At 41.2% G+C, this 27,749-nt stretch overlaps 2 protein-coding genes across 9 annotated transcripts; one reads left to right on the top strand and one right to left on the bottom strand.

The window, feature by feature from the left end:
* Window positions 1–607: 607 nt before the first annotated feature.
* On the top strand, window positions 608–6,328 carry LOC105183666 (U4/U6.U5 tri-snRNP-associated protein 1). 2 transcript variants are annotated; one of them, XM_011141949.3, is made up of 11 exons: window positions 610–914; window positions 992–1,440; window positions 1,704–1,832; window positions 2,175–2,594; window positions 2,794–2,941; window positions 3,137–3,411; window positions 3,496–3,583; window positions 3,730–3,928; window positions 5,065–5,251; window positions 5,400–5,554; window positions 5,655–6,328. In XM_011141949.3, exons 1-11 carry the CDS (start codon window positions 752–754, stop codon window positions 5,680–5,682), a joined length of 2,241 nt encoding a protein of 746 aa, XP_011140251.1. In that variant the 5' UTR covers window positions 610–751; the 3' UTR covers window positions 5,683–6,328. The 2 variants fall into 2 exon arrangements, 1 of the variants encoding a protein (XP_011140251.1); XR_849794.3 differs by lacking the exons at window positions 5,400–5,554; window positions 5,655–6,328 and adding an exon at window positions 4,084–4,208 and having other exon boundaries at window positions 608–914; window positions 5,065–5,237.
* Window positions 6,329–6,509: 181 nt separating this feature from the next.
* Window positions 6,510–27,121, bottom strand: plx (PTB_TBC1D1_like and TBC domain-containing protein plx). 7 transcript variants are annotated; one of them, XM_025300604.1, is made up of 16 exons: window positions 26,943–27,121; window positions 20,300–20,810; window positions 12,679–12,822; window positions 12,271–12,459; window positions 11,711–12,016; window positions 11,412–11,610; window positions 11,187–11,303; window positions 10,884–11,109; window positions 10,444–10,758; window positions 10,059–10,336; window positions 9,811–9,969; window positions 9,373–9,701; window positions 9,032–9,284; window positions 8,832–8,950; window positions 8,507–8,731; window positions 6,510–8,327 (listed from the first exon to the last, which is right to left on the bottom strand). In XM_025300604.1, the coding sequence occupies exons 2-16, from the start codon at window positions 20,384–20,386 to the stop codon at window positions 7,413–7,415; spliced, it is 3,861 nt and encodes a 1,286-aa protein (XP_025156389.1). In that variant the 5' UTR covers window positions 20,387–20,810; window positions 26,943–27,121; the 3' UTR covers window positions 6,510–7,412. The 7 variants fall into 7 exon arrangements, with proteins under 7 accessions (XP_025156389.1, XP_011140254.1, XP_011140253.1 ...); XM_011141952.3 differs by lacking the exon at window positions 26,943–27,121 and adding an exon at window positions 25,658–26,314; XM_011141951.3 differs by lacking the exon at window positions 26,943–27,121 and adding an exon at window positions 21,173–21,326.
* Between the last annotated feature and the right edge of the window lie 628 nt (window positions 27,122–27,749).

Raw genomic sequence — 27,749 nt, forward strand, 5'->3', positions numbered from 1 at the left:
AGTATATTCGCATATACTATTGCTTTTAACCATCGGTTTAGCTTTAAACTCCGTTTAAAGCAAGTTGTGGAACTGGGCCTAATTGCATTTGTTGTTAATCAATGTTGGCGAATGCGATTGGTCAATGGCCGCGTTCAGTAGAACAAAATGATCAGAAGCGCTTAGTGATTATTGTCTGTGATTGGAGCATTCTTTTAGATTCTTCATAGACCCAGAAGTATTTACCAATTAGGAGCGAGATTCAGTGGAAAATCTAGTAATGTTGTCCAACTGTTGAGTCTGCTGAATGCAGCCAATTTCAAAAAAATAACCAGTTGGTTATAAATTAACTACGATTGGTAGAAGAGGGCATTAAGCCAGCGGCACACGATGCTTGTTTTCGTGCTGGATTGCTTGCTGGATGAAAATACTGCGTTCTGATTGGTGCATTTTCATCCATTTTCGAAAATATACCAATCACAACGCAGTATTTTCATCCAGCAAGCCATCCAGCACGAAAACAAGCACCGTGTGCCGCTGGCTTTATAACTATAATCAAAATATCTGAAACCGATTTCGGAACAAGCCTGAAATAATCGAGGTGAGGTTGCCCATCCCTAGCCACGATTCAATATGGCGGAAAGAGTACGTTAGCAGGTTTTAGATCGTGTTTTCTCGCATTGTGATTTTTTGAATTATTGATAATTGTTTAATAGTGATACATATTTATCCTATTTCACTTTCATAATTACGTTGAATCCAAAACGCTAATATGGGATCTAATAAACGTCATAAAACCGAGAAATCTCGTGATGCTAAGAAGAAGCGTCACCGCAGTCGCTCTAGAAGCTACACACCCGATCGTGAGAAATCGGAAAAGCACAGGCACCACAAAAAACACAGGAGGAAAGAGCGCAAGGATTATGACAGCGATGGTATGTAATATAACGATATTTATACAATAATCATTTATATTATAGGAAAGTAAGATCTTATTTTGTTCTATTTCTAGTTGAAATTGTTAATGCTCCACCACCACCAAAAATATCAAAATCATCGCACCCATCGACGCCTCCACCACCTGAAATTTCCAAACAGCGTAGTCCTTCTCCCATTAAAGGTGGTGCAGCACAAACCTCTTTATCTATCGAGGAGACCAATAAACTTCGTGCAAAATTAGGCTTGAAACCATTGGAAGTCGATAATACATCTAAAGATGATCCTAATAAAATCAAGGATGATTTAGGAGAGTTTTATCACAAGCCTGCGCCAAATAATAATGAAAAAATAAGAGCAGAGAAACTGAGAGAAAAATTAGGTACTCAAAAGCAAAAACGACAAATTGAAGCAAATTTGTCAAAAATGAAATCCTTGGGTGAATGTGATTCTGACGATGATACTCATACATGGATTACTAAGTCCAGGCAACTGGAAGAAGAGAAGAAGAAAGCAGAGGAGAGAGTATGTCTTAATATTTGTATTTTAACTTATATATAAGTTAAAATATAAATATTATGTATTATATGCGACTATATAACATATATATGTCAATATTTGTATTTTAACATATATATAAGTGTTATTTTCTAAATTATAGTTATAATTCAAGCAATTATAAGAATATAATTTTATAGCTATAATATCTAATTTATAGATTGTATACAATATTTTGATTAAAATTATTTCTGATAATCTACTATAAATACTTATAACTTATATTTTAGGCAAAAATGTTAGATCAATTGGATGAGGAATTTGGCATTGGTAACTTAGTCAAGGAAGAAATACATACTGCTCGTAACACAGCATATACAGAGAAAAATCTGAAGGGTCTTAAAGTTGAACACAATATTGTAAGTATATTATTTACAACATTAACAACTTTCACAAACCATGTAGATTAAAGTTTACTTCCTCATTTAACATGTTTCATGCTGAGTTGTGTGACTTTCCATTCAGGCTATTTGATATTTTGGGTAAAGGCAGATATACTATAACAAAATATTTCATTATATTCATTGATTCATTGATTGCTAAATAACTAGCTTATGTAGAATAATTATCATATTGTATATCACAGGTGGTACACACGGCCTGAATAGAAAGTTCTGTGCTGTGTTTAACATGTGCCACCGGTGACACTTGTTAAATTGATTTACAATAAAGTTTGAGTGAAGAGTATTCATATTTTGTAGAGCACATTTGAGGAAGGCAAAACTGTGATTCTAACATTGAAAGATCAAGAAGTATTGGATGAAAATGATGATCTACTAGTAAACGTGAATATGATTGATAACGAACGCTACAAACGTAGTATTTTGAATAAAACTAAGAAATCTACGTATGATCCGTACGATGATGAGAATTTCGATGAATATGGATTTCCTAAAAGTAAGATTCTAGAAAAATACGATGAAGAAATCGATGGCGAGAAAAAGGATAATTTTGTACTGGGTACTAATAACACGGTAGAATTGAAACGACGTCAAATAGAAACTGTGAAGCAACGTTTAGCAAATAAAAAGCTAGAAACCTTGCAAATGGCCGAACCGAAATTAGCGAGTGAATATTACAATGAAGAAGAGCTGGCAAAGTTTAAGAAACCAAAAAAGAAGGTAAAGAGTTTCTTTTTAATATATGCATGTTGTATATATTCAATATATATGTATGTATAAAAAATTAATGTTCTTGAAATAATATAGTTGCATATGAGAGATATATTGCTCTATATTATATGTATTAAATATTTATAACATTCTTAAGAAATAATATTTTTGCGGCATATATATTATAATATGAAATATATAATTTTAGATTCGCAAAATTAGAACAAAGAAGAAGTTGAGGGCTGATGATTTAGTTCCTATTGACAATGACTATCTTCGAGACCTTGGAAGTAGGAGAAGGAAAAAACCAGAAGACTCTAAGGATAATGATGCTTTAGATAGTGATGATTTAGAAGGTATTTTATATAGTTAAATATATTTATACAATTTTACATGAGATTATATGAGATATGTCCATCTGTTTGACATTAGCCATTTGTAAATATTATCAAGTTATGTGCATAAAATTTATGCTCATAATTTTTCTATATATCATTAAAAGAATATGTGATTGATTAAAATCTTCACATCTATACAATTATTTTTGATAGCTCCTACTGAGGATCTTACCGGAATAAAACTTGAAGAAGATGATAAGGAACTGGAACTACAATTGGCTTTAAAGAAAGCTCAACGTTTGAAGGAAGGACATCCCAGTGGCATCCAAAAAACTGTTGAAACAATAAAACAAGAGATTCTGAATTCGGAGGAGAATCAACCTGGCAATATTGTTCTTAATGCAACTGCAGAGTTTTGTAGAACCTTAGGAGACATACCCACATATGGACTTGCTGGAAACAGAGAAGAAAATGGACAAGAACTTATGGTATGCTAGATGATATATAAAACGTAATATGTTGTTTAATATTTATATCGATTATATTATGTTTTTATAATATGAATATTACAGGATTTCGAAATGGATGGAATTAAAGATGAGCCACCTGTGAACGAAGACGAAGATGATGGCCGTGGTGCTTGGAACACAGTGCATTTAGGTATCTTGTGTGTTGAAATAAATAAATTTCATGCCAAAACTGATACGCTTAAAAAAAAATTAATATTTTTCAGTATTTTGCGATTACTCTCTTATGATTATGATATGTATTATTACTTTTTAAAAATATTAATTCTATGGAAATAGATGAGAACACTTCGGAACCAGTTGTGATGGAAGCTGCAATTTTGGATGCAGAGCCCTCACTTGGGCATGGAGTAGGTGGAGCTTTAAAATTAGCAATGAGTAAAGGATACTTGCAAAAAGAAGACAGCAATCGGCCATCGGCATCACGATTTGCACATTTGCAAGCTCAAAATTATTCGATAGAGGATAAAACATACGGGTAAGTAAATCATATATTATCGCGATTCGATATAAGAAAATTTCTTACGTGATTCGAATATATATGCGTCAGAACATGTAAGAAGCGTTCTCATGTCGAATGCGCTTCCACAAGCACTCTGTTAGACAAGTCTCTAGTGAATTTCAAACTGTCAGTTAACAGTTTTAAATAGAGCCCGGAAAACGGTGCTCGGAACCGGTGATCCGCTACCGCTACAAGAGTTTACGCTTAAACTCGAGGAGGCGAACAGAAGGCTGAGAAGAGAGTAGGATTTGTTAAGGTATGTTTATGTTATGCGATTTCGTTGCTGCGGATCGTATTAAGACTCTAGAAAAGTCTTCGCACATGGGAGAAATCATGACGGTTATATCTTGGCAGAGCTTGCCAAGCATCGAAATAAATATTCAAGAGGAGACGTTTACCTATATTTCCGTGTAACGCGATTATATTCGTGTTCTATATAATTATAAAACTTGCATGCGTCTTTGATACAAATCAATATTATTTACGATAGACTATTCTATATCTATATATATAATGTTCAACAAGTTGCGATATTAATACTTGAATCTCAGATGAATGATACGAAGAGGAGAAAGAAATAATACGTATATATCTTTATATGCATGAATAATATTTGTTTTCATATTCATGATATTAGGATACTGTATGAAAGAGAGATATGACGTTATTTAGATTCAAGATCAACATTAAGTCAACGTAAAACTTAAATAATTTAACGCGTTTGAGAATCAATATATATTTATTAACATTGCGATCAAATAATAAAGTCTATTTTTATCGAGGATTATTTTCATCGACTTGTTTAGATTTATTTTAATTCAATCGCATAATGTAATATATCTCCCAAAGACATGCGAGTGTAATCTCTCGTTAAGACTTGTTAATATTGGTAGTGGACACAAGTTTCAGAACACCGTATTTCAAGGGCTTTAATTTTCATCCCATTTATTTAATATTCAAATCTAGCTAATTAAAATAATAAAATACAATTACACCCTCAGCTGTAATCTTTACGCAAACTCGAACTTGCGCAAACTTGAACCTCATTGATAAAGAGGATAATTTGACATGTTCATTTGCATTTACTGGTTAATGCATCATTTTTGTTCCAGAGATGACGACAAATTTGGCAGAAGAGACCGTTTCAACGGACCAACGTCCGATTTTAAAGAGAAGGATGGTTTTAAGCCGAACGTTAAGCTTGAATACATTGACGATGACGGTCACGTTTTGAGCGCCAAGGAAGCTTTCCGATATCTATCGCATAAGTTTCATGGGAAAGGACCAGGAAAAAATAAGGTTCCTTAGATTATTAGATTCTATATTATATAGATTCTATATATTAGATTCTAGTGGTCAGAGTATTACATGCGGAAACTCATATTTTTCATTTAAAATGTAATCACTTTTAGAAAGTGTAATAATTCTGCTATGCCTTTCTATCTAGGTGGAAAAGAGGATGAAAAAAGCTGAACAAGAAGTTCTTATGAAGAGAATGTCTTCAACGGATACTCCTTTAGGTACGTTGAATTTATTGCAAGCCAAACAAAAGGAAACCCAATCACCATATATAGTGCTCAGTGGCAGTAAACAGATGCAAACGTAAGTATACCTAATAAACTTATTTAGAAACAAATTAACAAATGAAAATATTCATGATACAATTTTAATATATATTTTAACATAATAATATTATTTGCAGGACAAGTATATCCAAGACGAAACATTAAGAAATGCAAACATAAAGGATAGAAATTGTATATAATCTTATATATGTATAATGTAGCATCTAAAAATATAATAAAATTCATAACCTCGTGAAACAGAATTGCAAACTAAAGGATTAAAAGAACAGAAATTTTCTTTTAATGTTGGGAATTTATGGATATGGTAATAAGCAAATATTCAAATAACTCATTGTTCCGATTCAATTAGTTTTGCATCTGCGCATCTTACCTGGGTTTGTGATGCAGCATCCAAAGACATAAAAGTGAAAGTAATAATTTTATAGATCACTGCTTTATGCAATAAAGCAAATTTCACAAACATATTTCTTGAAACATCATGGGAATGAAATGATTACCTTCTCTCTGTATGTCACTTTTTTAATATTAATATATACTTACATACCTCACAAAATAATCTTATTTTCATTGGATATATCCATTACATCCCTATGTATCACCAACGAGGTCGACAAATAAACAAAAAAAATTATAAAAATCTATTAAATATTTCTCTTAGTACTCTAATATAAAATATAGTTTGTTCTAATAATATATCTGTGACAACGACAAACAATGAGACGTAGAGAATCCTTATTTTTATCGTGAAATCGACTATATTTGCATTATTATAAATGATACCTGGCTACAATTATAAGTATACATATATATATAAAAAAAATCACTAGTTTTATATATATATATACTACAAAAAAAATATATATAATTTTACTATCTTCATGAAACTATATCTCTATTTAATAAGTATCCGTCAAGGTATCATTAGTTTTAAATAAGTTTATGGGAACTGTATAATTTCATTTATTCGCTAGTTTTTTTTTTTTCAACACGCTTGATATGGATGTTAGATGTGCTAATTCTACTTTCGCGTATCAACGATGGTAAAACTTGTATACTATAAAGTACACTGAGTACTGTTAAGTATACCCCTGATATCACAAGGCTCGTTTTGTGCAAAAATAGTAATACTTAATTCTTTGAATCTTACAGTGCATAGCAGCCTATATATATATATATATATATATATATATTAATGGCTTTTATAAATATGCATCTTCTTTAAACGATATAACCGCATCTATACGAAATACATATACGCAGTATATATATATATATATACTACATATACATACACACACTTACGTATCTTTATGTAACTAAACTCGCTTTTCATTCTACTATAAAATGTGTATTCTCGTTTAGAGAAAGTTTGGCACTTCCTTTGGCAATCTGAACTGCTTGCATACATTTCTAACATCTTATTTTGATATCTGTCTCATTTTCTGGATATAAATATGTTCCTCGTGTATCTTTATATGTCTTTACTTAAGTTGTTATTTGAAAAAGTGTGGATTTTCTACCAATCATTCATTCGTAGTGATTCTAAATTTTAGTACATACTACTATACCAATGCTATTGTATATACGCGCGCATGTATATGTATGTGTGTACGTCTTACTTTTATAAGTTGTAATCACCAGTTATAAAACACTTCACAACAAATTAAGAATTATTTCTCTGCATAATCATACGACTAAAATGAAGTACGCAGTCGCTTTAAAACCTGTCCGCTCGAAAGTGTAAATGTAAGTAATCAAATATGCGTACGTAAATCTTAATCTACTCATCACCAATATCGTTTCAAGTGTATATTTTTTATGAAGATTCCTTTCTTCGAGAGAACGCTTCTCGAAGATGTGTTTAAAAGCAATTGTTATCTAGTCCAAGAATCAGAATGCTGTTCGGCCTTCTGGTTGTTACTGCCATCTTCCTGAGTGCTCGGACTAGACGATAATCTGATGGGTTTGATAGACTTCAATTTAGTGGTTCCGCCGTACCGGAAATTCACGTCGCTGCACGTGTCTAGCGGATGTACGGTTCCTGTCAAATTCGTCAACGAGTCGTTGCCTGTGACTTCCAATTTGCTGGTGGGCACCTTCTTCACGGATCCTAATTCGTAAGCTGATTTCGATACTTTCAACTTGGCTTTTAATGGTAGTGATATCGATTTCTCTAAATTGGTTGTTGGAACCTTTAAGTTATGTTCATTCTGAGGAACCGGATTATTGGCCAAATTCATAGTGTCTGTAATTTGAATATCGATGTTGACTGTCTTCGGATCGTTCTCGTCATTGTTACCTCTTATCGCTTGCTCGGAGTATTCGTTCCTGAGAGCCGCTAATTGCGCCCGTTGTTTCTGTATATGGTTGTGCGAATTTGAAAAGAATGAGGAGCTTTTCTCAGATTTCGTTGCCAAATTGGGTTGGCTTAAAGTCGACTTCAAGGGATACGGTGGATCGGCTATGCTATTACTCCTCAAAAGATTCTGAGATTCTCTTCCGGTAGAATTACTTTTTATCATTCTATATTTATTATCCTCGATGAGTTTCAAAGGATGCGATTTGATTCCTGCACTTCGTCGTTTCTCAACCATGCTCAATTGTGTAATTATCCTACGGACATCGCCCGGTACGTCGATGTCGGAACGCGTATCTATTAATTGTTGAATGAATGCGCCTAATGTTGTTATCGTTACTTCGAAACTGCGATTTTGAGACTCGAGTTTATGGGCTATTGATTGCTGCATTGTACGTGTCGTTTCCATTACTTGCAAATTACTCAGGGTGATCTGTAATACAATTTTAAACATTAAAATAATCAAGCACAAAATGAGACGAATTAAAAACGTCTGAAATTTTTATAAAAGATGAGATCATATTTCAAGTACGTTTTAAATAAATTATGAATTTATTTTATTTCTATATTAAATCTTCCTACACTGCTACAAATTTTTCTACTACTTTGTACCTCGAGTTGTTCTCTTAGTTGTGCAACTTCTTGCGTGAGTTGCTGGTTCATTAATGTGAACTTTTCTAATTTTTCCATTTTCGGTTTCATCCAGAACACTTCTTCTTGAAGTACTCGGTACTCCACTTTGTACTCGTTCAATTGTTTTGTGATTTCCGAATCGGGATAAAATACGCGTTTCATCACGCGATCTAAGATTTGCTTGTCTACCGCTGGTATATTTGTCTGAGATCAGAAATAGGACCATATATAGTAATGATATCCATATAAATATCTCTTATTCTTGATACTTTAATCAATAATAACAACTAGGACATAATTTTACCTTGAAATACTCCATAATCCCTTCAAAGCTATTGCGAGTTAACAATTGATCTTGATGTTCTTCTAATAATGCAACCGACACACGAAAGAGAACTTCAGAGCTTTCCAGAAAAAGTAAGTCTGCAAAAGGTAAAAAGGGAGATTACAGAAAATATTAAATTACAACTTATTGTTAGACACACCTGACTATGTAAGTCTTACCGAAAACTCTAGTTACAAAACCCAGAGGAAACTGGCTGGCGAACAGAGTTAAAAACCATGGAGTGGCATATAAAGTGGGCGAAACATCGTGTTTCTCAAAATAATTATAGATAGTTGGTAACCGGTCGTGTAGCAGTCTAGAAAGTTGATACAAGTGCAATTGCAACGCTGACATGTCTGGCAAATATAGTTTTCTGAGTCCTCGGCGAAACATTAGATGCCGCAACAAGAAGAAGGCTTGATCTTCTGGCATCTGATGAAGAAAAACAATACTTCGTTCTAACTGAAGCTTAATTATTACGTTGAAAATTATAATATATATGTTTACTTGTTGTACTTACATGCAAAAGAAGCACTCCAGCGACGAAGTTTAAACCTTGGCAATAACCAACTTCGCAATCTAACAACGAGTAGGCTTTCAACAAGTTGAACAGCTCTAACTGTCCCGGAGGACGAGTGTCCTCCATGGGTGAACTGAAATACGGATGGCCTGGGAATGTTCTTTCCAGATCAATCGAAATTGCATGATCATAAGGTGTTAGTTGTTTTACGAGTAACTTATAGGGTGTGTTATAATATGGGAAGTCTTGCGTGTCTATAGGCGGTTGCTTCAAGCAGAATTGTTCGGCTAGAAAATGCCAAACCTCACCTCTCTTTCCTTTTGGTACACCTGTTATTAAAGAAATGTATTGATTGTAATTAGAAAATTTTGACGGAATAATTTTTAAATCTTAAGAATATCATGTTTCGATCAGATATTTCTTTTTTCTTCTAATTACCTTGCTTGACAGCGTGTAAAAGCATTTGATTATCACATTTTGTAGATATACGCGACTCTTTATTAACGCAGAGGTCCCATATTTCTACTGGATAGATGCAGCTGCTGAGCTCGTCATATTCCAATTTATTTCTTTTTACCGTTGCCTCCTCTTGACGTTCTAAAATTTTATAAGAAAATTTAAAATTTAAAATCGTATCGCGCATCTACAGTACGATTTACTTTCTACAAATGGAAACATTTCTTTACCGTTGAGTTTTGCATTCTCTTTCTCCATTCTGATAAGCATCAGTTGTTGATTAATTGCTTTCTTCCATAAGTCTCGCAATTCCTGTTTCGTTCTGCGTTTAACGGGCATCTCTGAACTTCCAATAGTACCAACGTCTACAATTTCCTTGATGTTGCAAGCTTTATTCGGCGTTACAACTTTGTTTAGTATCGTTTGTCGCCATGAGCTATTAGCTGGAATCGTGTTCCCGTCAGTCTCCGTGGGTGATGTTTTAGGTGAATTACCGACTTTGAAAAAGCTACAAGGAATAAGCCCACAATTGTACAAAGACGATGGATAGAACGATATTAAAAAGAAGTTGCTCGAAAGCTGAAATACGCTAGAATAGAATTACTAAGTACTAACATATCCATCATAGAATTCTTCGAACCATTCTTCAGAAATGTTTGTTCGGGAGAAATGCGCAATGATTTTCGTCTACTCATTTCCGGCGAAGTGCCCAATACAGGTGACTGTCGCGAGTTGTCTGGGCTCTGACTGTCATTTTTTTGTATTCCCGTGCCAAGATGACTTGCATCCCTCAAATGAGTACCCAAACCAAAATCGTCACGGGAACCTTTCCTTTTCATAAAATTGTCGAAGCTATTCGCTAGAGAACGCGCCTTCTTGAACATCGTGCTGCCCACACCGACGCTTAGGTACTGATTAAGAAATTCACTTCTGCAATGTGAAATATGAAGCATTATATAGAAACGTCATATTCGCAGATTACGTTTTGATTTAAGAGCGTAGCGTCAATAGAGAATCTGTATTTATGTGTATATATTCACTTTGGCGCACGTTACCTATTCTCAGCCGTATCGTGTACGTGTCTCGCTTGTTTTGCCTCGCAATGAGCACGCAACAGTCGCATTAAGAATTGATTTTGTTCTTGGAGATTCAAGGAGCTCGCACCGACGTTACCCGCAGCCTCGGCACCTTTAAACTTGTTCACAACAACTTCCTGCTCATCCTCCGGTAATAATTCCATACGCGAAAATATGATATTTTGTACTTTTCTATCGCTTTGTCCTAAGAATATTAATATCGTGTCAAAACTACGAGATTACCGACTATCTCCGAAATGCGATTAACAACAATCACTTTACCTTTGATTTCTTGATTTAACTTGTTGTACCAGTACATAGGACAATGCTCGCAAGAAATGACAGGATACCTTCCTTTCCTCGTGATATCGCAGATCGCAGCGGGGGTTTGTGTAATCGCTGTAAAGAAAATTAGAAAAATTATTATTAACATCATTAAATCGAAGCTTTATCGGTGAAAAATAATCGCTCATATTTTATTTTATGCTACAGATTCAAATATCTTACCTGCCACAATATCATCCGCAACTGATATGGATTCGCATTTGAAGATATGTCCGATGAAGTAGTCCGATTCTTTGCAAATAAATCCAAAGTGATCACGATTTTTTATACCTTGCACACAGTTGACCACATCTTTTAATTGCTTCTTCAAAACTGGCTGTTTTGTATTCAGGCTAATCAATATTAGATCGCATCGCCCTATCTAAAATATGAAATTAGATTTTAGAAGATAAATCTGAGAAGCTGCAAATATGTATTTTCATCCTTTCTAAACTGTAAAACAATGGCTTATTATATTCAACCTGAAAGAGCATAGCGCGATTGTTATCGTTGGTCTTAAAGGCAGAATCCCTTCTGCCAGTTAAAACACTGCCGGTAGACGCCGCGCGATTTCGCATAATTTCAGGTACGGTCACGTTAGAATTAGAGGAAGACTCGGAAGTCCGATTATCGTTGCGATCATCGTTTTCCACAGGGTTGGCGTTTGTTCTTGGAAAAGTTTCCGCGGAGCCACTTAAAACTGGCGCAACTCCAAGGGGATTCACGCATGGAATTGTATTATTCCCCGATACATTTTCGACACTCCCTGATTCACTGGCGGTAGATTCCTAAAAACGTAATGGTAAACTTCGCAGTTTAGCGCAATTTGCTTGGCAAAAAGCCAAGCACTCATTTGTTTGTACTAGTTACGTAATTAATCGATACGTATAAAAATAGATACTTTTTTTGCGCTAAACTATCTCTCATTAAAGAATTAAAATTTTTGTAAATTTTCAATTTTCTTATGTTTCTTATATCAAACGTATTCTGACCTGTTGCATTTTTAAGACAAGATTGATTATTGATTGGGAAATATTCTCACCGTGCTATTCCTCCTATTAATGGAAGATGTCAAAGCTTGACGTTTTAACCGTTGACAATCTGACAGGAGATTACCCGTCGATGATCTCGATTTCTCGAGTTCGTGAATGCGAAGTCTTATCAAGGTATCGTCAATGAACGATTCCGCTACTTTCGGGAGCGATAATTTTATTTTGCCAACGTAAAGTACCTAAAATACAAACATAGCAAAAATCTCAAGATTTTTTAAGTTGGAACCGCTGAAAAAGAAAACGGATATACATTTGTTTTACTAATTTCACTTGAAGAGTACCAAAATGTTTCATAATTAAAATATAAGATAATAAGAACTATGAAATTTGATTTTTCGCCGTACGTGACTATAATGTCGCAAAGAGAAAGAAACATGAAGATAGAAATAAACAATTACCTCGAAGAATTGAGAAGAACTGGGAGACAAATCGGCATGTATAGACGTCGTTAAGCTAGCCGCACTGCTTTGTGATCGTTGCGGCAAGTCCTTATCTCTCTCCATCCGTTGGGCTGCCGAATGTTCCCTCATGTTTCTAGAGAACTGTAACATAGTCGTCATGAAGAAATTGCAACCGTCAGCAGTACCTGCTACTATGTATGTAAAAACCGCTAGGAGGAAAAGAGAAAGAGAGAAGGTTCGCAGAAAGAAATAGGTGTAACTTCTTCGCGATTTGCTCAACTCGAGCCAGATATTGTCTAATTTGACATAAAATTTTAGCAGGACAGTATACATTATTTTCTACAAACGACGGCAGGAATCAACATACTATGATTATCGTTCAATGTTACACTATAGACAATTATTTCCTTCGGTCGTTCTGTTTCTTGCCCATTAGTTCGATCACGATCAAGAACAACTTCACGCGGAAAAGTTCATCGAGTACTGTCGGAGAACTTCTGTCGTTATTACTTTATCATCGAGTTGCGACGCAAGTGCAAATTCGCGTTTGTGTTGATCTTCGGTGCAGTTTCGCGCGACGTGGGAAGAAGTGTATTCCCGCGGGAAGAAAGTCCAATCTAGAAATAATACAAACTGCAACATTTCGCGCGGCTCGACCATTGATATATCAAGCGGATTTCGCAAGGAAACGTGCACGAAACGTGGCCGATGGCCGTGGACCGAAATAACTCATTTGAGCGGAGCACTCGTGGACTGCTTGGCTCTCAATCTCCGTCTTTGTTTCTATCTCTACTTCTCCTTCTTCCTCGTTTCTTCCCACGTCCCACATCTGCTGCTCATCGTGCCCGCGAGTTTGTCACGCTTCGCAAGGAGGGTATTTTAATTTTACTCCTCTCCCTCTCTGGCATACATAATAATAACGAAGCATCGCGAAATTTATGATTGAAGCGAAGTCAAAAAAGAAATTAGGGCAGAGAGATCGAGAATAACGGTAGAACCGAGTTTGAGAAATTTAACGCGAGCAGTACGGGCGATACAGCTTGAAATTCATCTCCAGGAAAGGACATCTCCAGAGAAAAATTAAATCGCGAGTAACGAGCAATATGAAGAGAATCGTGAAGAGAAGAAAATAAAGAGGAGACACTAAGGAACTTCTCAGAGACCCGACTTTTGCGCGTTCTAAAGCCAGATCCCTTATTTTCCCTTCGTGCAATAATTTTCACGCACGTGTCCCATTGATTTTCCGCTCTTGTATAACATTTCGTCAATCATCCTCATTAGCCGTGCAAGGATGGAAAAGCTGGATGAGTCGCTCGTTCTAAATCACTTTTTTTCTCGCATTCAACGTCGCTGGCGTGAGGCTTTGCATTCATCGTTGCGACAAACATGGGATCGAGCGCGACATAATTTTCCTAATGAGTTCTTGCAGTCAATAAGCGCATAATAATAAAAAATTATAGGGAGGACGGACGGGAAACAATGCATGGCATGGGCATGCATTATACTCATGACAATGATGAAAACATCTGGTTCGTCTGCAATGCTAATCATAAATCTCATCGGAGAGCCTCCGATCGCGAGGTCACGGGGGAGGGGGGGGTGTCCGTGACGTCGCGGAACGATTTGTGAGAGAGTTATCCCGCGACAGCCATGAATATTCGACTATACGTTGGGAAAGCTCGCCAGTTTAGTGACACAGTATGCAACGTCGTTAATAGAGGGGCTTCTCGTATCCAATTAAGGCACGTGCTTTACTTTATTATGTCCCCTCCTGTGCTTCCGCAAACTTGTACACCATTATCGACACCCGACAGGGAGAGAGAGACGCCACGCACACTCACTCGTCCAGACCTTGTTACGTTCATTGTCTTGTTATGCAACATCGAAAACATATCGATCATCAGTTCGAGCATCAAGTTGCAGAAGCGATCGCGGTCGCGGTTGATCTCGAATCTCTCTAATAATACAATTAGAAATGAAACTCGTATATATTTCTCATATTTATTTAATATAATTCGTCTTACGATTTCGAGATATAATTTATAGGCGAATCAATAATGCGTGATTTTCAGATATAATTTACAGGCGAGTCGATAATGCGTGATTTCTCGAGTATTAACATTTCCACGCTGTATCGCGTATGATGCATCGAAATTGACGCTTCGACGCCTCGCGATGATGAATCCTAAATTTCATGAAAAACTCAGCGTTGGCCACTCGGGCGGATACGCTGTTGGTACTTCACTTTCGCGCAAAAGTCACGGCTATATTTTTTTTTCTCGATAAGACACCGATTCTTCGCCCTCGGCTGAAAATAGCGCGTTCGGCTCTGCATGCGCCGGTGCTATTTTCTTCTAGGCACTTGGCACTTTGCGTGCGTAGAAGCCCATACGCTCGACTTTGTCTCTGATCCCAATTGATCGAATTAAATTCGTGGTATACGTCACCAGCGAGGATGCACGAATCGATGTCGTGCGCGCGGCGATTGGATTCACGTGCGGTAGGGCAAACTTAATGCGTGCGTGAAGCCGAGTTTCGTTTCAATTGAGACGATTGCTGAAGATACACGGTCGCTCATTTACGGACGTATTTCTGCTCAAGGACGTGCGCGGCGCAAATTGTGCGCCTTCGGAAATTTCTTATCTTTATCAACATTAAGTGCGATTCGCGATCAGACGTCGAGCGAGTCGCTGTCGGAAAAAGAGACGAACGCATCTTCTCGGGAGTATCTTCTCGATCATATCTCACAATAATTACACGGTTGAATTGTCGCTACTGTGAGCCCGATCCTGAAGAAATTTGCGCGATAAGCAAGGTGACCCTCTTAATAACCGCTGACACGGCTCGTTGAACACGTTAATGTTGGTCTTCCTCTTTCGTCGTGTGTACTAAGCCAGAAATTTTTTTTTTTCAGATTAACATAGTGCTTCGCGAGCACTCGTAGTCGTCAGGGAGCTTAATTTTAGTCACCTCCATTAGTCTCAAACAAACGTGCACGAGGGATCAGCGAGGTGTGTCTCAGGGTCACAACAAGCGACAAAAAGCTGCGTTAAACGCTGATATATCGAACGACATTTCGAGGCGGTAATGTGGAGGGAGTAATTTAGAACGGCGTGGATTTGGCTTTCGCGTTTCGATTGTGCACGATTATTATGCATAAATGCGGTGGTAAACAAGGGAATTAGAACAGTTAAGATCGAATCTTTCCCGCAGACTCGCAACTGCGATTTATCACGATTAATTCTGCGTGTAACACGAGCGTACGTTACGACCACAGAGTTACAAAGTTGCATTCCACGTGGCGGCGTAGGAAGCGGCTTTTTGCGCGGTTGTAATTATACCGTGCGCCTTGAACAGTGTGTTACGCGATCGGTATTTTATTCTCGCGAATGATTGTACCATTATATATCGCGAGCGACATTCTGCAGCTGATGAAGGCTCGTAACACTAAAAGTCCGTTGACAATATCGTATTGCACACAAAAGAAGGGGGACGGGGGCCGAAAACGCGGGAACTCAAAATACTCCTGGTGCAAATCTTCCTCCGCTGCGTGTGGGGAAGAATCATTATTTTTCTCTCTCCCACGAACGACCTCCGGCTTTATAACGCCTCATTAGCAATCGCGCTGAAAGCACGATGATTATGTAAATGTACACACACACACACACGAGAATAACAACATATCAATTATTAATGACGAGCGGTAATAGGAAATGTGTGTCACTTTCAACCGACACCCGGTGCGCGTGTCCATTAAAGCGGAATTCCCGGTTTCTTTCTCCTTTTTCTTATGTAGAAAATGTACGAATATAGAATTTCATATCATGAAAAATATCGGTAAGTATCGTTTAAGAAACCGTGTCGATCTCGAGCAAAGACTTACGTGACCAATCGCGTTAAACAATCGCGAGATTCTTTCATTTTTTTTTTCAATAATTTCCTGTTTACGTCGAGGCTATCTTTCTTTTACGGCCGATTTCTTTTACGACTATGCGGAAATATCTGTGTCGTGGTGAGAATAATTAAAATTAATTAGAAGCGAAAGGCGCAGATGGAACATCTGGTCTTAGAGTAAACTTAGGTCGATTATTCACACGATTAATTGCACACGGACAGCTTGTTTCAATCCTTTCGCGGGTGGAGACGAACTTTCACTCGCAAGTTGGACGCTCAGCTTGAGGATTCCATTCGATTTGCGACGATATACAGCGCGCAATTTCACGCGATAAAGACTCTCACGAATACATCAAGTTAAACGCCGCATAAAATCTCTTTGGAACGTGTCACGGAGCATCAAGTTCAGAAAACAGTAATGACTTTGTTTACAAGTCATCACGTATTATAAATACGCTCATTGTAGCGGCACAATTCATATAATTATCACAAATAAGCGTGTCAACTCGGCTTCCTAGAAAGCTTCCTAGAAGAGATATACACACAAAGTGACACGGATATTAATATTACGCAAAGCTTATTCCAGTCGTGAGCAGCGAAGTGATGAATAAGCGGACTCGCCTGTCGCGCCTCGATTTCGCGACGATTACCGTTACCGAGATATAAAACAATGTGAAATGCAAATACACGTCGAAGAGGAACGTGTCTAACGAGTAACCGTGTGTTTACACGCCTCTCGTTATGCAGACAGTATACAAGATTGGAATATATCCCGGAGAAGCAGAAACGAGAAATATACAGACAGACGATACTAAATATTTCATGCGAGATCCGTGGGGATCTCGCGCGTGATTCTCGCGAATAAATTAAAGTCGGAATTAGAATTAGATGTGGCGAAGCTCTCTGGAGGATCTCTCGGCGACGACGTAATGTGTCGCGTACGTGAACGACGGAGATCCGTCGCGGCGGCGGATAATACGAGCGAGCTCGTGGAAAAAAAACCTGCTCGCCACCGGCTTGTCGTCATTTGCATACACGGTAAACACGAAGTTAACGAAACGAAAGAAAGAAAAAGAGAAAAAAGATGACACCTCGCCTGTGGCGCAGTATCTCTCAATATTCTTTGCGCTCACGAGCCCCCTGGTCCGGTTTTGTTCCTGGTCCTCGGTTGCTTTCCACTTTTGCCTTCGCGGCGTCACCCCAGTTCGCCACCCGCATCGCATCCGCTCGATCGATGTCGAGAGCGAAGCGAGACAATCGCTCGGCCAAGTCACTCGGAAATTCATTCCATTGTGTTCCATTTGTCGCTCTGCGCATTTTCTTCTTTTATTTTTTTCTTTTTTTTTTTTACACGTGACCCCGTGAAAGTACGGCCGCCTCCGGTCGGTTGCGAGAAGAGGCCATATGGCTCGCATGTTGATAACCGCGTTGCCGCGGCATGACGGTAAATTAATACTCTGATCGTTCAATTATTCGATCATTTCGTCGTAAGGTCGCTGTTCGCGTTATTACCGTGTTTTCCTGTCCCTCGGCACACGAGGATCGCTTGAATTCTCGTCACGAGCGCAATCAGATATGCAGCCGGTGCAGCCTCAGTTGCTCGCAATAATTGATGCGCACCAAGTCAACGCGACGATAACGCCGGACTCGCAAATTTCGCCTGGGACGACTTCGGAAACGCAGACGGATACGAGCGACTCTCTTTTCCGTTTTATTTGTTTCTTTTTTACGATCGCTGTCACTGTCGCACGTGTCCGCTCGTTACACGTACGACGTGGTGGAACCGTCATGTAAACGTCTTTATAATTTAATCAAGCCCGCACGTAAATTACGTCTGGAAAGTTGCCCCTTTCTCTGTTTCGTCTCTCCATTATTTATTTCCGATTTCCTGATTGCTTTCTATTTGGCGTTCTTTATTTTTTCGCGCTGCCCCGTCGAATCGTACGAACAATTGCGAGCAACTGCAACGTTAAATAGTCGATGGAAGGAAAATAGGATGATCCATCGCGGTTGCAGAGAAGAAGAATCTTCAAGGAGCTTCCGCGCGTACGAGCGTGTCACGTGAAAAATATCCACGTGAAATTATTTCCTTCTCAGAATCGTCGACGGACCTCTGCGTTTTGCCGAGGCTGGTCAAGCTTCGGCCGTCCGGAATTTCCCCAGCGAATAAAGGCGATAAAAAGAAAACCTGAAAGCGGCACTTGGCCGCGCTAATGCGCGGCGTTAAACGTGCGGCGAGTTGAATATGCAAGCGCGTGGAAGAATGAGTGACTCGGTAAAGAAGCCTTCGGGCCTTCTGTCGCGAAGGAATCGGAACACGGTCAGTCAACGGTTGCTGGCAGGCTGTCGGGGATTTCGTGTCGTTTGTCCGCCGATGTAAATTTAGATCGCTGTATGCCCGGTTTCGCGAAAATACGCCTTTCCGCCGACGAGAGGAAGGAAGGAAGGAAGGAAGGAAGGAAGGAAGGAAGGAAGGAAGGAAGGAGGGAGGGAAGGAAGGAAGGAAGGAAGGAAGGAAGGAAGGAAGGTAAGAAGGGCGGAAGGAAGAGACGACATAATTCCATCGGCAAACCAACAGAACATGAATCCTCGAAATTCCCTTCCCCCCCCCCGGTGGAGGGAAATTCGAAACTTTTCATCGTGCTCTGGTCTGATAAGTGGAAATGAATTTTCGCGTTAAAAATTAATTTCGCGTGACCCGCAACCACGTGAAAAAGGACGCAAGTCAAAATGAAGCAAAGTCGAAATGAGTCACAATCGATAAGAATGTTGTTTCCTCGATCGCGATTCTCCCTCGGGTTTTTCAACCACTGTGCGCTCGTGAGCACGCAAAAAGCGTAAACGCCGAAGCGTAATTCGCTTGCGAACGCGCATTTTCGCAATTTCCCCGTGGCTTTTCAGAACACGCCACTCGAGCACGCGTGATTGTCGATCCCTGGCGACGACAAAGCGGCCAGACGAGCGATAATGACCTCGGGCAGATTTGTCGATAAGAAGCGAAGGTGGCGAATATACATCGGGGAAAATTAATAACGCCGTCGTACGCCGTGACGTATCGGGCCGACGACGAGTTCCGCACGGTTGCACCGAGTTAGCTTTAATTAACCCTTTGTGGCGCGTGTCGTCAGCAATTACAGCGAAATTTCTCGACGTCGTGGTCGGGATGCATAGGTAAACGTCTCGGGGTTCTCGCTTGACTTTTCCCCGGATGATTCCTCCTGACTGTATCTTCACGCCACGACAACGACGAGCGACAATCCGCGACTTTCCACGTCTCCTCCGCATCGCGGTAACGATAGAAAACGAAATTACGTAAACGACTTGAGCACGGCTTGTCCACGGCCGAACGAACGAACGAACGAACGAACGAACGAACGTCTCGCCGAAGCATGTAGTTATATAGTTTCACTGAAACTATCAATGAGACGAGTGCGCAGTATGTTGTTATCTACCAGACGCGCTTACGTAATTAGAAAATTTACGTAATTCAAAATACCGGTGACATATGACATCAATGGCGAGCGCAACTACGAAGATGATGAAGAAGATGAAGAAGAAGAAGAAGAAGAAGAAGAAGAAGAAAAAGAAGAAGAAGAAGAGGAGAATGACAAGACGGCTGTGCTTGTGACTTCGTTCGGGTGCCAAAAAGCGAACGACACGCGGCGCGTGCAAGCGAGCGATTTTTCAAAATTTTGCAGCCTCCAAGGACTCTCTGGGGACTCACCAAGGACGTTTTAGCGATCGCACTGGCGTCGCTGTAGGACGTGGCTTTCACGTAAGGACTGGAGCTCGAGATCGGCACGGTTATCATCTTGACTCCTTCCGAATTCTCTCCGTTGCGATAAGCCTTCAAAGCTTTATTTGCTCGACTTCATATGGATTTAATTTGCACACTCTGACGCACTCAGAGTTCCTCGGTCGGCCGGTTTGCTGCGTGTGTTTGTTCAACAAGTGGATAACATAATTTCAAGTCAGCCGGGTGTCCAGGTGTCGTCGACCCTACGCGGACGGGACGTTTTTCGATGCCGAACGCGGTTTTCTCCGGCGAGAGTTCGGGATTGTCGAGCGTGACATTCGCGTCGTATCCTTCCGCCGAAGTGACTTTCCTCCGTCGCTTCGATCACTTCCCGTTGAGTGCCTTCGACGACGACTGCTACTGATATATAGCTGCGAGTCCTCTGACGATTACGGAGCACGTCGAATATCAACGTCGAAGCACTCTCGAGACCTCGAACCTGCAAACCAACTGCATGAGGACGCGCAATTGGGTGAAAACCGAATGCCGATGAAAGAAACGAGATTTCACTCAAACGCGGCCTGAACGCAACTCGTTTCGCTGCTCGATCGCTCTGGTTTATCGACGACGACGACGACGACGACGACGACGACGACGACGACGAGTGGCCGATAACGTCGGAGTATTCAGCCAGAAACCAGAAAGTAATAACGCCAGAGATCGAAGCGATGAGCGACTCCGAAGTCGGGATTACGCCCGTCGTAAAATTTGCTTTTCATCACTGCGCTTTCTGGCGCTTTCTGGCAGCGTCTCACACGGGGCCGACGCGTTCGCGACGATAAAAAGCCTAGGTGCGCTTACTCGCGATCTAACACGCTTCTTCTTCTTCTTCCCCGCGGCACTGCGAGACGTTGTTTTCGCCGTTCGCGTTAGACCGCGTTACGTCGGACGTCGCCTTCGCTGACGGCCGGGCAAACATAGACTGACGTGTTGGAGCGCGGCAACGCCACGAGACGAATGAACCTCTCGATTGTGTGCTTGGTGTGTGCTGTGTGTGTGCTGTCAGGTACGCGCGGCCCCTGCTTAGCATGCCCAATATTCCCCAAACGTTTTCATGTACGTGGATTCAGTGGCGTAGCCACCGGTCCCGAGCGAGAGCTCGGGGAATACCCCAGCTTGAGCACCACGGCCAGATTTCAGGCCAGATTCCTTGAACTTGAACGGGAAGAGGAGATGATTAGCTCCAAGGTGGATCCTGGTGTGTTCGAACAGCAGAGACGACTAATGAATGTGACTCGAGACATCCGCGAACGACGAAACTTGACGCGACGAAGAAAACTGCACCTCACTTTAACCGATCATCATCGGTCTTCGACGACTGACGAAGTGTCGACGGAGAGTAAACCTGGCGATTGTTCTGCGCATTCTACGCCGAAGATTCGTGTTTTCGATGTATTTAAATCCCCGTGGTCCTTTCAAGCACTTAAAAAGATTGTGGAGCACCACATGTGTGTGTGTGGTTACTCTCTCGGATCATTATGACTGTCCTGGTGCAAAAGATACTCAGGTAATCAAGGGATGAGGAAGACGATAGTTTCCATAAAAAGGAGCCGAGATTCAAAAGGACTCGTAAGCTCGGGGTTTTTGAATGCTTGCCGTCTCGGATAAAAGATCGCGGAATGCACGACTCCTCATTTCAATAAGAAAAAGTGTTGCATCTCATGAAAATAAGATTTTTGAGATAAACGACGAGGGAAAGAGAGAAATGGAAAGTGAACAAAATTCGAGATAGATTTTTATGAGAACAATCATGAATGTACTCTATGATCTAAAACGGATACGCGTATTTTAATGAGAGAAGTGTCAGCGCGATTTTACCATTTTACCGTCAGTCAGGGAACCGCTCCTCCACCTCCTCCTCCTCCTAAAATTTGTTATTTTTTCTGATAATGACCGGTCGAGATTTTACAGCGTCGTAAATGCCAAAGAATATTAGACTCGTTTGTTCGTCGATACCGGTTTTCATTTTCTGCCGTGACTTCGCGGATCCCTAGGTAAGCGTAACTAACTAAGCGCGCGAGATCTGAGCGTTATCGTACGTCCTGTCGCTTATGCGGCAATCCGCCGTGTGATTTATATGCTATTATCACAGCGATATTTCTTTCGTAAGCGGAGATGAGGCGTCGAGGCGACGTATAGCGCGCTCTCGCACTCGTTGTAAGGTTGCACGCTGTACATAATCGATATGCATACGTGCGCCGCGCCGCGCCGCGCCGCGCCGCGCCGGCCGCCGTGAACGACCGGACAGCTCGGGGAATCGAGCGGCTGTCCGGATCGAAATAAGAATACCGACGCCTGCCAGTGAGTGAACCATGAAAGGTCCTTTCGTGTCTTTTTCTCGCGTAATTGCGTAAGTCGCACTCGCGATAATTGCTGTTATTGCTCTTACGCGCCGACGGCGAAGGACACGCAGCGCGTCATTTTTAGTGGCTTATACGGCCGATGTTAATGAACGCTGCAACGGATGAATGACTCCGAGAGAGCCTATTACGCGGTATTAACGAGGAAAGTTCAGAAAAGCCCCTTCCAAGGCTCTCGCCTCAAATACCTTCAATGTCTAACCGATCTTTCAACGAAATTCGAATATCTTCTAGCGTTTATTACTCACTGCTCTCTTTCTGCTTCATATGATTGATCGTCATAATTTTTCAGGCCGATTATAACAACAGTTTTTACACTATCGCCTTGATTATTGACTTTTTTTTGGTACATATTCTCTCTGCACTATTGTTTAGCTTTCTTCTCCTTTTTTATGGGACCAATAAAATTATTATCTCTTGGATAAGTTTCGTTTTTATTTTCTCACTGATAATGAGTGGAGGCAATTTTGTGGTGTATTTTATCGCTTCATTTCTTGCTCGTTAAAACATATATATATATATATCCCGAGGCGAATTTTTTTTTTTTTATGAAAATGGTACAAGAAACTGAATCTTATAATTTCTTATAACATACTTCTTGATAAGTTCTTCTTGATAGTTACTTCTTGATAGTTACCGCGTAGTACACGATATATTATATAACGTGACCAGGCGAAAGAGTGCAAAATCGCCGGAGGAATTAACATTAATAGTTTAGTAAAAAAGCAAATAAAAAAAAAATAACGACGTTCCAAGAGGAAAATTCCAAGAGGGGTGTGGAGTTCTGTTTGGTCATGCGCGATGTCCGTAAAAACCGGAGCGGGACAAATGTCACCGGTAACAGCCAATAAGCTACGCCTACGACACATAATCGATATATGTATCAGATATCGATTAATATCAAACGCGGATAATACAAAAAGAGCGGATACAACAATGACATTGTGTACTCTGACGCGAGCTCATTGTCTTCACGTCAAGAGTTGTCTCCTCGATGAAGGCGAAATCAAAGTCACGGTCTCCGTGACGGTAAGGATCATGTAACCTTCGTTTACGAGTGAAAAACGTGAAGAACGAAAAGTTTTACGTGCGAACTCGATGGCCTCGCCATGAAATACGTAACCTTTGAAACAACAGAAATGTGAAATTTATCAGTTTCCAGGAAAAGGTTGCTGTTACCTCGCGAGAATTGTGCTTCGACCGACGAAGCTTCAATCGATAAGATCGCCAGTCGAAACAACGTGATTAGGACGATCGGAGACGATCGGAGACGCGAAAACCGCGCGTGCGACGATCAATAGCGTTTCGCGGGCAAATTGCGTTACGCGGCGAGGACCAGCTGGCCGCTGTGGATACTTTCCGACACTGAACATCTTGCGCAGAAACATCACGCGGAAGAATGCAAAAGCAGTCAATCGCCGCTAAGCCGGGCACGTATTTATTTCCGCGTTGACGTAGCAGATCTAATTTTACAGTACGTGCGAGAAGAGACACGCTATACAACACATGCTTATTATATCGCGATACGCGCTCGCGCTATCGCATAGACACTGACTCACTGCGCGATAGACGGCCGGAGGCGTTTCGATGAATTCGATCGCGAGCGACTATTGTGCGAAACATATGTGTGAAATATCTTGCTGATTAACGCACGCTCGCGCACACGCTCCCGCAAATCGCGTCTGGAGATATCGGATAAGACTAATCCCCCCACATCCCCGCTTTTCCTTCTCCGCCGAAAGTAGCGTGAACGCGCGTTCGCCCGCTTGCAACACAATCGCTTGCGCGATCGATTAACCTTCTCATTACTACTTTTTTTTTCTTTTCTCTTTTACCGCGCTTACATAACACCCAGCGTCGTATTGCGCGATGTTCTTTTTCCTCTTTTATCACGGTCGTTCTCGTCGTCCGTGGGGGGAACGTGTAATTTGGAATGCGCTCGATGCAGCGACGTTTCGGGGAAAATCGCGCGCGTTTGAAACGCCAGTGTGCACCGGCCGAGAGATTTAAAGAATACGCGATGCGCGTGTTAATGCGACGCGCGGAGCGCGAGTTGCACGTGCAGAATGTATAAAGTAACATTTCGCCCCGGCGGATAAACAATGGGAACTGACGGTTTATTTTTATTGTTCGCCTACTTCGGCTGTTTATAACTCATCCGGAGTTGTTTACACGTGAAAGAGGTTCAACGCGTACACACGCACGCACGCACGCACGCACATACACGCCGCGTGCGCGACACGCGCGTCTACCATCGATTCAGCTGATCCCTCGAGCGACACAGGTAACAGCGCCAAAAGGTAAAATAAATACAATAACTACGACGGACTAGCGTTGCATAACGCTCGGCCCGAATGTTTATTATGCGTAAACAGCTGTGTGACTAATAAAATTGTAAATAGCCGCGTATTAGCTCCACGCTCACGGACGGCACGCTTTGGTGCAAATACGAAATTCGCAAGTGCGAAAGACGCGCGAGTGAAACATCCAATGCACAATGTAATTTGATCCCCTTCTTCTCCCCCCTCCCCATCTATCAAAAGAGAAAAAAATTAAACACCTTTCTCTAAATGGAGACACACGAAAATACCGTCATCTCATGTGCGAAGTCGCGAAATGCGACGAATCTTCCGGAGAGATTTGCAATGTCAATTATTTTGTTGCAGATAACAATTTCCGAACGAGTTATTTGTCTTCGAATGATAACAAACACGATTCCTTCCGCTTCTTCCTCTCGTCGTTCTTTTTTCCTGAGAGAGTCTCAGGATCCTAAAATGCGACATGTGGTAAAATATATAATCCCAAGTTTCGTTGGTGTATATATAAAAATCGCGCGCGTATTACAAACGGTCGCGTTGACGTCGCTGAAAGTGACATTATAAGGTTTATCCTCTCGGCGTGTTCGGCAAGAAAGAGTGCCACTCACCGAAAGTGCGCTTTCTCGCTCCCACACGCTGCTTATCCAAAAATCAGCAACAACAGCAGCGACAGCGGCCTAAAAGTCGTGCGCTGCTGTTCTCAGTGGACTTTCACTGCGCGAGTTCGCGTGGAGAGACGAGGAGAGACAAGACGAGACGGGATGGAACGAAGAAACGCGCGAAGCACATTCGATTTAAAAGGCCGCGGCCGTTCGCGGTGATACACGCGGCGCAATACCGAGAGAGCGAGAGCGACAGCGAGAGCGAGAGCGAGATCGACGATTTCGCGAATAGCTCTACGATGCTAGTCGCGCGACAACAGCTAATGATCTGCGAACGATAGTCCTGGCGATCGTTAAGGACAAGCTTAATAATAGTCGTCGGCGTACCGACGATATATGACGCCGTCTGTGTACCACGATTGGCTATCCGGTGAGCGGCGATTTCTCGGCGATTGGCCACTTCGCACGTATATCGTGCGATCGCCGACGGCCAGGACCGTCGCGCCGATGAAATCGTGACCATTTTTTACCCAGGAATTACGCGTAACAAACGGTCGCACGTGCGATGAACGATGCAGCGTGACCGGCGACGGCGATATGCAGTGCAGTCGAGGAGAAAAATAAACGCTACTTTGTGTGTCACGGCGATTACATCGCGTGGAGGTCCGCAAATGTCCTTCTGATATGATTGTGATATTAATTTTTATAATAAAATAAAATAAAAATTACAATAATTTTCATAATATATCTTTGTAGGCACAAAGGACAGCTCTGGGAGAGCCGGTTTTCGTTAAGACGTAGTAGCCTCTCGGAGTGTCAGCGCACAAATTCCTTCGGTGTTTTCCCCACGCGTCTTCTGACACACCGAGGAGACATCGTTCGCACGTATACGCGCGAGAGCGTGTAATATATTGTTGCGTACGTGAGAATCTTGTTTACAAGTGAAGGTGCTCCTCACGCGCCAAGCGTCGCGAGAAGCTGCCTAATTTGTTGGCGGGGATCCACTCCGCGACGCCGCGATAACGAGCTCGTACTAATTATCGCGACTGTGAGGTCCCGCGGGCGCGCGATCGCTATCGCGATTACATCGCGATCACGTCGCGATCGTCGGTTGTGAAAACACCATTTCCTGTTTACGATGCGTTCCAGCCGCGAGACGCTGTGGTTATCGACTCGCGTGCGATTCTGCTTACGTCTGCGGCATATATGTATGTAAAAACATAACCTAATTTCGCCGAGCGGCGAAATCGCAGCGTGAACGCGAAGGATCAAGCTGCCTGAGTAGCCTTACCTTCTGGTGATGCGATTCTGGACGCCAATGAGTTCAGCACAACGAACGATTCGCTTCGTGTTCGCAGGAGTCCGCCCGAGGAGCAGGAGGTGGAGGACGACAATCGAGAAGACTAGAACACGGCAACCTCGTCCTTATTCACGTCGTCGTCTCGACGTCGATGCTCGCTCTCCTCCACATCGTACGCCGCATCTCATCGGCCGAGTTACGCGCGCTGCATCGGTGCATCGGTCAACGGATTCGCGGGTTCCCGGAGCATCACACGCGAAAAACGGGGTCTGTCGCGCGCGCGCGCGGATCAGTACGTGCATACATATGTCACCTGCGTAACACCGTCTGTCACTGACAAAACTGGCTGTTGCGATCGTTACGGAGGCCGACTTGCTTTTGTTTACCCACGGTCTGCTGTCGACAGTGCCGACTGTAGCGGTGAAGAGACATATGGAATGAGAAAGGAAGAGAAAGAAAGGAAGAAAGTAGAGAGAGAGAGAGAGAGAGAGAGAAGAAAGAGAGGTAGAGTGTTGCAGGAAAGAGTGGGGGAAAGGTGGGAGAGATCCTTTCGTAAGATGTTAAGAATACAACAGGTGGAAGACTTTATACTTTGCGGTTATTAGAAGATAAATAGAAAGATCAAAGCTTCTTTTTTTAAATACATGTATCATATTTTCAATATAAATAATATTTCAATACAAAAATTGGAGAACAAAATTGAGAGTTCAACAGCCGCCATTTCTCATTTAACTCGATATATTGTTGAGGTAAACGACAGTAACGTTATGAATTTAATGTCTGGGAAGAGCAAAGACT

This window comes from Harpegnathos saltator, unplaced genomic scaffold (genome assembly GCF_003227715.2).
Source record: "Harpegnathos saltator strain DR-91 unplaced genomic scaffold, Hsal_v8.6 scaffold38, whole genome shotgun sequence".
NCBI classification, from domain to species: Eukaryota; Metazoa; Arthropoda; class Insecta; order Hymenoptera; family Formicidae; genus Harpegnathos; species Harpegnathos saltator.